This window comes from Egretta garzetta, unplaced genomic scaffold (genome assembly GCF_000687185.1).
Source record: "Egretta garzetta isolate BGI_Z169 unplaced genomic scaffold, ASM68718v1 scaffold151, whole genome shotgun sequence".
Classification (NCBI taxonomy): domain Eukaryota; kingdom Metazoa; phylum Chordata; class Aves; order Pelecaniformes; family Ardeidae; genus Egretta; species Egretta garzetta.
This window is the reverse complement of record NW_009258615.1, coordinates 2,066,262-2,079,849: the sequence shown is the minus strand read 5'-3', so window position 1 is coordinate 2,079,849 and position 13,588 is coordinate 2,066,262. Positions and strand designations below refer to the sequence as shown.

The 13,588-nt window shown below is 41.2% G+C and overlaps 1 protein-coding gene across 12 annotated transcripts in view; it reads left to right on the top strand.

Moving 5' to 3' along the window:
• Positions 1-3,816, top strand: part of TAPT1 (transmembrane anterior posterior transformation 1) — a 49,229-nt gene extending 45,413 nt beyond the window's left edge. For 8 of the 12 annotated variants that reach the window (XM_035903468.1, XM_035903473.1, XM_035903466.1 and 5 more), the window contains one exon: positions 1,670-3,815. In XM_035903468.1, coding sequence (XP_035759361.1) covers positions 1,670-1,899 — 230 coding nt within the window. In that variant the 3' untranslated portion in view covers positions 1,900-3,815. Of the gene's footprint in view, positions 1-1,669 lie in introns of all 12 variants that reach the window. The other 4 variants (XM_035903467.1, XM_009648027.2, XM_035903470.1 and 1 more) reach the window with 2 other exon arrangements.
• The last annotated feature ends 9,772 nt before the right edge of the window (positions 3,817-13,588 follow it).

Sequence of the window (13,588 nt, the reverse complement as noted above, 5' to 3'; positions counted from 1 at the left end):
TTTGACTGCCTTTTGCATTTCATTATAGACGACTATCATAACAATAATGTTTTATTAAAAGATTCTAGTACTACACTTGGATATGAGCCTTAATAAGCTATACTTACTTAAATTGACCCTTAAACTTACTCACAGTAAATAAATCCTGAAGACTATTTTTAGCTGAAGCAGCAGCAATTTTACCAGGTCAGTCAGCAGAGATGCTTATTTCCTCAAATAGAAAGATTTTGATTCAAAAGTAACAATCAAAAAGCTTTTGCTGATTTTATTTAGTATAGTCTAAACTTCCATTGGTGATGAAAAAGCTCAATTTTTAACAGTTTTCGGGGGTTTTTTTTAGTAGTTCTTTATTTACTAGAAACCTCAATTTTGTGAAAGAATGATTTTTACCTTACCCAGCTTCTGTATGTCTGCATTATTACTGCTGGGCTCTGCAATATCGATTAATCCCTGTGTCCCACTTACCAGCTTTTTTTCAATACAGTCTCTCAACCCATCTCTTAATAGGGTGAGGGAATTAATCTGGTCTACTCCTCTATCAGTTCAGTATGTAAGTCAGTTGCCTTCAGAGTGTCCACCTCATCCTCAGAAACAGTTTAAAATTTTGAAGGATAAAATTTTATATTTGTTATTGAAGGATGGAAGTTCTAATTAGTGGTAATCATTTACAGGCTGACCAGCTTTTTCTGGAAGCTGCTGGCTTAGAAAATTCTTACCTTTCTAACGAAGTTCTATAATTAGCATTACTTGTTTCCTTTGTCGATACAAGTTTAGTACCTTTGACTGGCATAAGACTGTAGAGAGTAATCCATGTACCTTCAAGTAGTAGATGGTATATTGCAAATAGATGCTATACAGAAAGGAGGTTTTGTAGGAATTTGGATAGTGCTGCCATTCTGACGGATAATGTTCCCTTGGGCTGGTCTCCAGTGCTCTCCACATTAGTCAGATTTTTTTTCATATTCCTTTAGAAACGATAACTGAGGAGATAGTAAATTGATTTCCTTGTCATTTGCTTATGCATTTCAGTTCTTTAAATGTTTTAACAAAATGTGGAAACAATGCATGGATATTACTTACAAATATCTTAGGTTAATGGAGCCAGTGTTCAATTCCACTAAAGTAAGAGGCAGGAATAAAAATAGACATCTTTAACAGAACTGCTTTAGCAGCCAGCGCTATTAAAGCATGTAGCAGTGCATGAGTCATTTATTAGCTATCCCTAGAGAAGCCAGGTTTATTGTACATATGTAGAGGATTAGGCACATCTAGTTCCCTCTACAGAGATTCCTTTCTTCATTTTCATAGAAAATATTTGTGCAATTCACACAATGACTGTCAAAAATCTTTTTCCTGAGCCAAGAAAAATGACTATGTAAACCAGAAGAATGCAGCGTATGTCCTAACATCTGCTGCTTACGCTCTTGCTCCTTGTTTGAACTTCTGTAGAATTCATTGTCTATCCTTTTACCAAACTAGAAAAGGAAATCTCTTATGGCAAAACTAAAAAGAGGTAGTGGCTTCCACAAAGCATTCTTCTATTGCTTCTGCTGATTGGATGCAGCATGCTATTTCAGGACAGATTTGGATGAATCTGAATGTCATAGGTGCATCAGTATGCCTGTGTTAAATTCATGATTATCTTTGTAATTATCTTATGTTCCAACAGGAATTTCCACGGATGAAAATGGATCTACATCAGTTACCAATCAACCTGTGCATCAGAAGGAGAATACACCGTCTTTACTTGTAACAAGCAATTCTGATCAATTCTTGACAACTCCTGATGGAGAAGAAAAAGATATAAGCCAAGACAGTTCAGAATTAAAACACAGGTCTTCAAAGAAAGATTTGTTGGAGATAGACAGGTTTACTATTTGTGGAAACAGAATTGACTAAGTTTGTTTTTTTGGTTTTGTTTTTTTTTTTTAAAAATCAATGTGCTAAGGATACTGAGCTGTTGGGACAGCAGATGCTACCAGAATGGACAGTTGCCAAAAAGGCACATAAATATTTATTTAAAAACTTAAATTATTAATGGCAAAAAATATTAATTTCTTTCTACAAGTAACTTGGCTTGGTATCTGGTCAGGTCAAGTAAGTGATCTTTAACTTGCCTCTTGGAAAATGTGGTGGATCGTGAGTCTCTAGCCTGGTGGCAGAGCTGCAGTATCACTTTTCTGGAAAGTAGACTGGAAAAAAAGCGTAATCCTGTTCTGCATTACGAAACCATGCTTCCAGAAGATACTACTTCTCGTGAAAGTTCCTCCAGTGTAAGGATATTCCTGGAAATGTGTGACAACTTGACCGGAAGTTTGCCTTTCCAGTTACCTGTTTTATTAAACATCTGCAAGCAGAATTGAAACCTTGTGCTTATATCAACAAACGCATAAAGCATTGGTACATAAAACAGTAAGTCAAGATAGTTATTCTTGTAAACAAAACTCTTTTCAAGATGTATCTTGAAAATCTTATAATGAGAATAAAATTTTGCCTTCAAATGAAAGACTTACTGCTTACTATTTTATCTAAATACTAAAACCCAAGGAAAGATCACAGTAATGAAGGTTTCTGCTTAACTGGGCAAATATGAAGCATAATCATTTCTTGTGTTAAGTTGTGTGTCCTGCAAGGCAAATTATTTATAAAATTATTTTTAAAAGCTGAGGATTTTTTGTTGCTGTAGGAAAAAATAATAAAGGGGCACCTCTATATGTTGAGGAAAGGCAGTGTTAATTGCAGCAAGCAGCTGTTGTGTTGGAACTGTATGTATGGCACTAACGCAGCAGAAAAGAGTATTACACTGCATTTTGGGTTTAACTGATAAGAAAAGATGTCTGTGTATTACCTTGCCTGAGAATATGCCTATACTATGAAAGCTCACACTGACAATCAAATCAGAATTATCCATTTTAATTGATTGGTTTTATCCACACTTAAGAAGATGGCCTAGATGTATAAAGAGCATTTAAGCATTGCAATGCATCTTAATTTCCTGTGTGAGATGCAGTTGTGGGAGAATTGATGAAAGATGGTTTGGAATCTTCAGACCGAGAATGGAATACATTTGAGCTCAAAACTTAGGCTGGAGACTTGTATCAGAAGAGACCCTTTAGCTAATGATAAATTCTTCATATATTGTTGTTAAGACAGCAGTAACTTCAAATACCTTTCAGATATTTTAAGTAAGCACCAGTTTCACTTTCCAAGGGAAGGTATCATAAAAGTGCTTAAAGTGCTGAACAAATGAAGACAAAATTTGCTCTTTGCTAATTTCATAATTTGTCAGAGTGGGAAAGCCAAAGTTTATTTGGTTTATGAATATGTGAAAGTTCAATGTATATGCTAATCCCTGAAGCTTGCAGGACTACAGCAATATAGCAAATGGAGGCAGTTGGACTGAGTTATGTATCTGAGCAGACTTGGTAGTGAGATGGCTTTGCCATGCAGGTTAGCGTGGTCTGCTCCGGTGGGAACTTCTTGCTGCAATCTTTCAGCCTCTCCTCTCCCATCAAGAGCAGCTGGAGTAACAGCTAATATCTGTGGTTACTGTTCAGGGATGAGAGTAAAAAGAAGAGGACTTGTGCTGGGGAAAAAATCTGAAATTCTTTAATTTTTGATGTATTTTATACTAATTGGAGATGTTCACACATTGAAATTCAGATTGTCTGTCAATTTGCTGTATCTTATTTTTGAATTATTTAGCACTTGCTAAAGGAAGCTTGGAATTGCTTTCATTTTTTTTTTCTGTTGAATGACATTCTGTATCAATTTTATAAGTGCATCTTGTGTGAAACTCAATAAAATTCAATTTTGTAATATTTGTTTAAAAAAGGAAAAGTACAGCGTCAACATTTCTTTCTTTAGTATTTTGAGTTGGTGAACTTGAAATGTATTTATTGTATTAAATTCCAGTTTCCATAAAGTAAGATTCTTGCAAATGTGGGACATGAATGTGCATAAGAACTGGGTTATCGGTGGCTTTACTTCTGGTTTATTTCTGTAGCAGTTGGTTATTGCCATTTGTAGGAACAAAGTATTGATGCCAAGCTACTATCAATTTGGTTTTTTTAAAGACAAAACCCATGTAAATGAAAAAATATTATGTCTTAAGGGAGTTGTAATTTATGTCAGTGGTTACTACAATTGGACTAGTTAAACCTACACAGCAAAGCCAAGCGTGCCTGCAGTGTAAGCTTAGGCAAATCCTGAGCACAGGACAGTGCCAGTGGAAGGGTAATGGCTCACTGCTCTTCAGTCCAAGCCCAGATCCTCATCTTGAGGCTGGGAGCCTTTGTTGCTTTGGGTGTACACTTGAATTGTGATAACAAGATCTAAAGCAGTGTAGCTGGGCTTTGGGATACGGCTGTTAGGTCTCTGTTGTGTAGGCCTAACTTTGACTTACAGATCAAAATAATTCAGAGGTATAGTGGGGGCATTGCAAACACCGCACGTCCTGTGGCACACTCTAGAAGTCTGGTAGGAGCCCAACTGGGCATGAAATGTCATTGTTTTCTCTTGCTCCAAGTGCTCTAATTGTTCTCGTGTTCTTGTTTGCGATTAATAGGGATTCCTTGAGTATCTAACGGTGCATCTTTAATGAAAGGTCACAGCTGCTTCTCTGACTCTGGCTGGTCCTCTCAGAACTCTAGAGGTGGCTGGAGGGGAACAAACCATAAAACAAAAAAAATAAAACCCAAAACAAAAAAAAGAAACCAGGAAACCCAGCAAGACCAAAATTCTCATCTATAGATGCAGTTCTTAATTTCTTTAGGTTTTCTTGAAAAGCTCCCATCTTAACAGTGAAAGAGCATCAGAGGTTAAGCAGTAAATAAATTGATTTCTTCAATTAATAAAACCTTCCAAAACCCACAATCTAGACAGTTCTGATGCAAGCAGTGATATTTCAACTGAAGTCACAGTTGCCAAATTAATTCCAAAAGCACACGCTGAGTACAGTGTATATTCATAATTAGTATTATTCATTATGGGAGCATTAAGGAACAACCGTGTTTTCCATAGCATTGCTTAATTAATCGTTTGAAGCCTTTCAGATGTTCATCAGCGGAGCAGAATTTCCCCTCAAGCAAAGTAGTTCTACAAGCAAAAGTACACTGTTAATTTGCTTGCCTCTTAATTTAGTGTGAGTTTGTTGAAACTTTTCAACTTTGTCTTGTTTGGGTTTGTTAGTGCAAAATTTTCTATATTCTAAATGTTCATTTAGAAGTCACTTTTTCTAAGTCAGCATAGTTCCTAAGGTCACTTGTAAAGGTGGTATTTGCCCGGTTGTGGCTGCTGCGCCAGCTCAGCAGCTGGGCTACAGTTCTGCATCTGTTTGGTGGTGGTAAGCAAGGATGAATGCGATTTAATTATAGCACAAACGTAATCAAGCTCTGTGAAACTCCTGAAGCATTGCAACATTTTGTCTTACAAACTGGGCTACTCCATTGTGAGTAAACGTGGAGTCGTACCAGCTGTCAGCCTTGGGTAATCGTGCCTTCAGAAATGCTCTTCACAATTGCTAAACAAAGTTTGCTCTTGAAACTTCCTCCGAGTAATTGCTCTTTCTCAGAAATTTGGGATACGTTATTTTTGTTGACTCCCAGGAAGCGAAGAGGGGGGGTACTAAGCAGCTAGCAAAGGGGCTGTAGCACACACTGGGAAAGCGGTGCAATGAGACTATCTCAAGGTCTGTGTATAGTGGTATGAGATGCTTAGACTTGTGAAGGCTGTCAGAAACACCAAATGTGTCATGTCTGCATGTCTCCTTCTCTAGGAGAACAGGATCCTTTCATCAGCCGTGGCAACTAAGCCAGCGCTTAGCTAGACTGAGGACTTTGGTATTTCTTATACTCTGATTTAGATTAAAACGCTGCCAACAGAGGAGTTGTAAAGAGGGCTCATGAATGTATCGCACCAAAGAATGATCTTTAGTAAGCTCGCATCTCTCATAACAGAAAAATCCAAAGTGATAATAGGTTTTAAAAATATTTCTCCATTTTGACCAAAACACAATTATGTTTGTGATGAAATAAACTCAGATTTTAAACTGTGCCCACCTGTACCCTCAGCTGCTTTAGGCTGTGTGGACCCTCATTTCTTCCATTCATTGCTACTTTGTAGGAGGGTAGCGCTGCCAAGCGGGGCCGAGGTCTCACATTTAATTGGAGGCAGTTCTGTCTGGCAGCCGAACTGGGGGAGCGTTGAGCATCCGGGGGAGAGAGAGAGGAGGCGACCCTGTGAGCGCAAAGGTACGAGTTGCAGCAGCACCACCTTGGGCTCTTAAGTTTTTTAGGGTGACTTTGGTGCGGTTATATCATAAACTTTGCTAAATAAATCCTGTATTGAACATGCAAACTCTGCATGTATTACATACTGCGTTTACTACTTTCATGTTTTTATATCAGAAATTACTTACTAATCTGAGGTTGGTGATATTAAAGCGATGTTGCAAGGTAAGTATATTTTTAATGGAGCAATTTTTGGTGTTCAAGCAAGGCTTAGGTTTTATGTTGGTGTTGCTTCTTCCTATCCATGCTCAGTTTGTTGGACAAAAGCAGTAAAAAGTTTCTATGTACGTTGACTACTTTGACTATCAGAGGATATTCCTGTGATGGCCAGAGCTGACAGACCCTTGTATCTGCTGTTCCTGGTTGAAAATAAATTTACATACCTAGATAGTTCCAGAATCACTTCTTTGCTGGCAGTTCAGAATAGGTAATTCAGAGAAGTGGAATTGTGGATTCTTGGGAAATGATGCCTCTGATTTACTGAGAAGTATAGCAATGAACCTTAAAATCCAGCACTGGACAACACATCGTTAGGCTCAGTATGCTAAATGAGAATGGAAAGGCATTTCAGTCAGTGCTAGCAAGTACAATCCTGGTGACAGGACTGACTGTCAGTCCAAAATTTTGCTGCAGGTATAGTTTGAGCTTGACATTCTTGTGAAAGGCAGCAATATAGCCATCAGCCAACTTCTTTCTATAGCCAAGGCAGCAGGAGCCGTGCTAAACTTGTCTGTTCTGGAACCAGTTCTTGAAGTATCATGTGTATACGTATCGAACCTCGAAGCTATGGGACCTGTTTTCAGGTCAGTTAATATTTTAGGCACTTCGGACTCCTGCAAAGACGTAGCTGCAAGGACGATGAATCTTGCATTGAGGCCTGGCACTGGCTACTGATTTGAGCCCGTGTCCTTAGTACAGTAGCAGAGAACCCATTTGGCTGATCTAAAAAGTACTTTAGTCCCTTGAAATTACTTCAACATTGGAGGAGAGTGAATTCTGCTCCATCTGAAGCAATGGTTTATGGTGCTTGTTCTGCCATTTAGTGACCACTTGCTCTTTCGCCTCCATGGGGGCAGAGGTAAATTCTCTAGCTAGTTTTTGTGCTAGACCCTTATTTCTTAAAAGCAAGGACCAAAGCCCCAGGGTATATTTAATAAATGATTCTTTACAGTAGATGTTCTGCTAATGGCATCAGAGTCATTTTGTGGAATTGATTTACCTGCTTTGTACATCTTAGGTTCAAAATGGCAAATTGTGTGAGGTAGTTCTCAGCTTTTGATCTGAATATGTGTCATTTCTTTTATTGCTGTTTGTTTAATTGATCTGGCAAGTCTAGGTTCTAAAACATTAAAATTCGAGTAGTCCCAATTTTCAGTAATGTGGATTTTTGTCCCAAGGGGCCTGAGGGGGGTAGATGCACTGAGTTCTTGATATGCTAACCAAACTGCAGACCCTAAGAAACAAAACCACAAGCTCCGTAGTTTCACATCACCACTGTAAGGAGCAAGATAACCTGGTTTATCTCTGCTGTGAGCAGCCCGTGCCAGCAGGAAGAGCGCTGCAAGAGACCAGTACGCGGTGTGCTCAGTTTGCAGGTCTCTCGGTTTGCCTGTAAATTCTCCTTACAGTTTAAACACCAAGGAAATGGTGTTCTCCTTGCTGTCATTTTGGATATGTCAAATTTTCATTGGTTATTCTAGTGTTCATCCAGGCCATAATCTGCAGCTTTTTTTTTTTTTTTAAGACAAAAGACTGAATAAATCTTGTCTGTAGAGGAAAATATTCTCACTGGAATTTAACAAGAAGGGAAAGGCTCTTGGGCTATTAAAAAATGTCATCGTCTTGTTTTTATAGTAATTACATTTTCTTCCTCTAAAGATAATTGCTGGCTTTGGGTTGGTCATAATATTCCAAGTAGCTGTGGCAGCCCATGGTGCATAGTGAGGCGGGTATCAAACTGTCAGAGTTATGATTTCACTACTGGGTAACACCAGTACGAGGACACCTGGTAACCTTCAAACACAACCCTGCAATGGCTGTAAACCAAAGCTCCCTAATCAGCCCGGAGCTGTGGCCCAAAAGCCACATAAAACCTGTTAATTCCGTTTAGCATATTGTGGAGCATTTGAAAGTCTTTCCTAGTGTCTTGAAGAGAAATTGTTCAGGATAATGTTTTTCACAGAAAAAAATAATCAGGGATTTTCTCCTTCTGCCCACCGTGAGGTAATGCTCAGCAAAGTGGGGCTTCTAATGCCTCTGTCATTTACGTGGTCGCTAACGATCTACAAAGAATATATATACACAGTTTTATTTATTTTTTTAAAAAGGAAGGAGGGAGGGGGCTGATAAATAACTTCAACCAGTGGGAAAAAAAATGAAATGTTTGCAAATAGCCTCTGCAAGTGTAGAACTTCATCCATGAAGTGTAACAGGAGGAATAACGTGCATTTGGGTGCACATTTCCAGAGACATGTTTGTGTACGTTTACATGGTAGGGAGAAAGTAGAGGCAAGTCTTTTTTTTCATTGTTGTCCCATGCTCCTAACCCATGCTGTTTGGACACTTTGACCGTCAGCCTTGCCCCTTCAAATCAACAGAACAAAATTCAGCTGTAAGGCTGGTTCCTGAGTGCTGTTGTTCCCTCGGCTGGATACCAGATCCTCAGAGCATGTAGTGGCCCCTGCAAAGGTACATGCTCAGGACCTGGGGAAGGACTGCCTCTGAGCAGCGTTTTGAGATACCAGACAAGAAGCCCTCGTAGAGCAAGATCCGAGTATGCAGGTAAACCCCTTCCTTCATGGGCTGGTGTAATCCTTGCCTCGCTGAGCTGGGAGGTAGGGGGACCTGGCTATGGGCACTTCATAAGAGCGGATATTTCCTCTCTTTTGTTACGCTGCTCGGGATTTGGCCAGGTACGGTTTCCCTCTGCTGACGGGTGCCAAGGTGAGGCTATGGCCTGATGTCAACTCTGACAGGCTCTCCTGGATAGACAGAGAAGAGAGCAGAAAACAGATGCCTTTCTCAAAGCCCCCTTTGTAACCGTAAATAATGCACCTTTGTATCACGGTACAGAAGTTTCCTACTTGACCTCGTGTTGTAATAAGGAAATGGTACATTTGCGCCCGGCGAAAATCATAGAATCGTTTAGGTTGGAAAAGACCTTTGAGATCATCAAGTCCAACCGAATCATTTAGACTTCTCTGGCATCTCATGGCTGACAGCTCAGCACCTGGCGGGGGGTGGGGGTGGTGGTGATGGTGTGATTTGACTGACACAGGAAGGTGGTGGACAGGCTTTGTTCCACTTGCTCCATATAAAATGGGGTGGGTTTGCATGGGGACATGTAACAGCCTGGCATACACTGTGGGAGATGGGGGTACATCTGAGAACATCTGAGCTCTGGCCAGCGCCTGGTGGAAGGCAAAGGAGGCATTTGTAAGTTGTCCTACAAGTACAGCAGCTCCAGCCCTTCCACTACTGGGCCTTCTTAAGCTATGTAGGCCTTATGTACACACAACAGTCACGGCTTTTAAAGAATCAGGGAAGCCAATCCAGTACACCAGGCTAGAGCAGCTGGAGTATTTTGGGAGGCCGCTGCTGTAATTTGGATCTTTCTGGATTTGTTCTGCTGTTGTTTCCTCTGTTGTCCCTCTGTGTTGGTGCTCATCACGTAGTCCGGCACTGGTGGCCGGGTTCCCTGCCGCGAGAGCAGCGGAGGGCGGCTGGGTGCCAGGGCTGAGGTTTGGTCCCCAAGCCGTTCAGCTGGTTTCTGCCTGTCTTGTTCTGGTGCTCACTGCTGCACTCGCTTGTTTTACTTATCTTATGTTTTTTTAACCTTGTTCATCAAGCCTGTTTTGTAGTATCAGAAGCTAGATAGAGCTACTTATTCTAGCTCAGGTCCTGTCCAGTGCAGCATCCAATTCATCTACCTCATGGTAGATATTTGCTTACATCTTCCTCAATCTTAAATGACAGAGATTCCACAACTGTCTTGAACAGTAAATATGTACATTGCCAATGCTGTTATTACCTGTAGAAAGCTTCCTACTGTCTATTTCAAGTCTTCCTTACTGAAATTGAACCCCCCCTACTTTTTGTCCATCCTGGGCATGGAGAATAAATCTCATACCTTCTTCCCTCTCTTTCTTTTCCTCTTACATCCTTGGCAGCTGAGACTGCTTCGTGTTTCCCTTCGGGCTCCTTTGCTAAACCACCCCGATGAGTTCAGCTTCTCTTTGCGCAGACAGCTTGTCCCGGGCTCGTCCTGGGCACAGAAGTCCAGCTGATGCCGTCTCTCCCGGCTGAGCTGAGCCTGAGGATTGCATCAGACAGATCTTAGTTGCCGTATCCTGGTGTGGGATTTACCTCTTAAAAACAGGATGCCGCTTCTGACCCAGGGGAGTTTGAAAGCACTGCAAGGTCTATATGCCTTCTATGGAACTGCCTAATTCTTCCCAAGCCTGCACTCGTGCTGCAATGCAGTGCTGCCAAAATCTAAAAATCCTGTATTAGAGCGGCTTCGGTTTAAAGTTTTTTTCCCCATCTGTTTCTGTGGTTAGTCGGGTTTGTTTTGAACTCGTGTAGTGTATTCACAGCTCTTCCTTTACCTTTCTGGCACCGGCACAATGCTACTGATTAAAAACACTGAATGGCAATGGAGCATGAAGAAACCTCTGCAGGATCTTGCCTCTGTGTGATGATGAGCTAGTGATAAATATTCTCCATGCAGGATTTCCCAACAAGCTCTGTCAACTGCTCCAAGCAATTCTAATCTGCACTATGTTTCCTTAGTTTGAGAATATCATGTGAGAGAGTATCAAAAGCCTCATGAAAATCAACATATGGGGTATCTGCTGCTTCTCACCTTATGGTGTATTACACTGTTGAAGGGAAACGCACTGGTTTGAAACGATCTGACAAATTTATGCTGGCTTTCATTCATCACCATGCTACTCTTCAAGCACTAAAAAGAACAAAACCTAAATCTGATTACTTGCCCAGAAAAATTCTGGAAGACTGCAGTTGGTTTGGTCTGTTGTTTCCTTTTTCCCTGTTCTAAAGCTTGCTCTCTTAAACTACAAGAAAACCGCTAACGACTCTGTTAGTTACTTTTTTGAGTTTTTTTTGTTTCGGTGCCCAGGATAAGGCCTAAGCTGAGTGAAAACATCTCACATACCTCAGTACTGACGCGCCAGGATCCCTGTGAGTCCCCGCGAAACTGCCAGTGGTGTATTTGGTGGGGAGAATGGTGGGAGACAGCTGTGCTTTGTCATCGTGTGGTGTTCCCACAAAGAAGGTCAATGTGAATCGAGTAAGGAGCTCTCATGAGGTGTTGTGCAAAGCCTTACTGATGTGCCTTCAAGTAGCTATAGGGATAAAAGGCAGAATGTGCTGTCACCAGAATCCATGTTTATCAAGGGACCTTAAGGAGGAATAGGGAAGAAAATACGATAAACCTCTGAAGTGCCTTGTGATGAGTCACAAGAAAGCAAAGTCCTGCCGAAGTCAGCCAGGCAAGGCTGTGTCCCACCATCCAACACAGGGTGAGGGCTGTGGCTCTGCCCCTCTCCTGTCTTTCACTGGCTCAGGCAGAAGGAGCAGCGTGCATCTCGGGCAGTATGCAGGCATCTAAAACATTCAGTGGAGGGATTCCCCAACATGCCTTCCCGTCCTTCCCTCAGATTTACAGTAAGGTCCTAATTTCTTCTGGTCCTTAGACTTTAGTCCAGATCGAGCTGTTACTGCTTACCAATGGGTTCCTGTTATTCTTTTCCTCCCAAATCTTACTTAAAGCCTCCCCATCCTGGAAAACTGACGGGCAAAGAGATTTTCCTCGTCAAGAGGATTCCCATCTTCCTCAGCTCATGCAACCTCACTCCATGGCTGAGGGTGACAAAGCCCTCTTGGAAACATCATCCATGCGCTTGTCTCCAGGAAGCATTTGGCTCCACCTAATCCTCAAGCACAAGGAATAGGATTCACAAGTCTAGAGCAACATCGCCACTACTTTCTCTCCTGTCCGAGCCTTTCCTGAAAGTATCCTAGTTGAGCAGCCAAGGTCACTTGGTGACTTGGTGACTCTTGGCTGAGTCTGTGTCTCTCCAGCACTTTTGAGGCTTGGGTGCCAGCAGACACCCCATCTCCTGCACAGGAGCCCTTCTGTCACACCCAGCTGAAAGCCGCCAGTCCCTGGTGCTTTTCCCTTGCAGTGGTGACTGTCAAACTTGGGGGTTAGGCAAGGCATTTGTCATTTTCTGCAACGAAGAGCGAATCCTTGCTTGCGGGCAGGATATTGGAGCAGCAATTCAAACCATCTTTAATCCGGCGGCTACCTGTTAAGAGCAGAAGCAGAGGAAGCCTGTAATATGTTCATTTCCTTACCCTAGCAGATAGAGAGAGAGCAATAAATAACTTTCTTCATAACAATATTTTTAGTGGAAGACAGTTACCATACCTCTTCTTGATCATCTTTTTTTCTAGGCTAAAGTAGTTTAATGTTCTTTCCTCTAGACTCTCCATAATTTGTCTGCATCTTTGAAGTGTCGTCCCCGAGAGTGGAAGCAGTCCTCCTGTCAAGGCTTCACTAGGAACAAAAGTGACAGAATATAGTGATTTCCCTTCCATGTTATGCTCCTATTAATGGACCTTATAGTTGATAAAGCAAATATTTAATCAAGTTGCCTCTGTCAGCATAAACTTTGGACATTTCCCATGTAGCAGCACGCCCAACTGCACTAAGTCTGGGCTAGACTGTAAAAGGATTTAGGTGCTAATGAATTTTATTTGGAAAACTGATCTTTTGCATATTCTGTTGAGACTGTCACTTCTCTTTATTAAGGTGTAATAGCCATAAATATGGATTAATGGTTTTGCTTTCGGACCCCGACGCCTTGATTACAGATAATCAGGTCACTTTTTTTTAAGACCTGAAGCAGGCAATTAAGATGCAAGATGGGCTCAACTTACAATGTCACTGTCTTGACATGAAATCCTAGATGGAGCACTGTGAAGGGGAGATGAAAGGTGCAGGTCTGCCTGATTTCCTTTGCACTTCAATAATCTTTACATTTACACTTCCAGTGAGGTGTCAAAGATTTGGATGTTGTATTTTTGGATGAGAATTGAAATAAAATACTTCAGGCAAGAAGTCTCTGAGCCTGTGCTCTCAGCGGAATGCCAGCAGACCACAAAGAATCAGACACATACTTCACCCTGACAGCTTTCCTGGGCAATGAATGTATTTTATATAGTGCTAATTTAGTGGAAAGACCCCACTCTTGTCTATAAAATCTAATGAA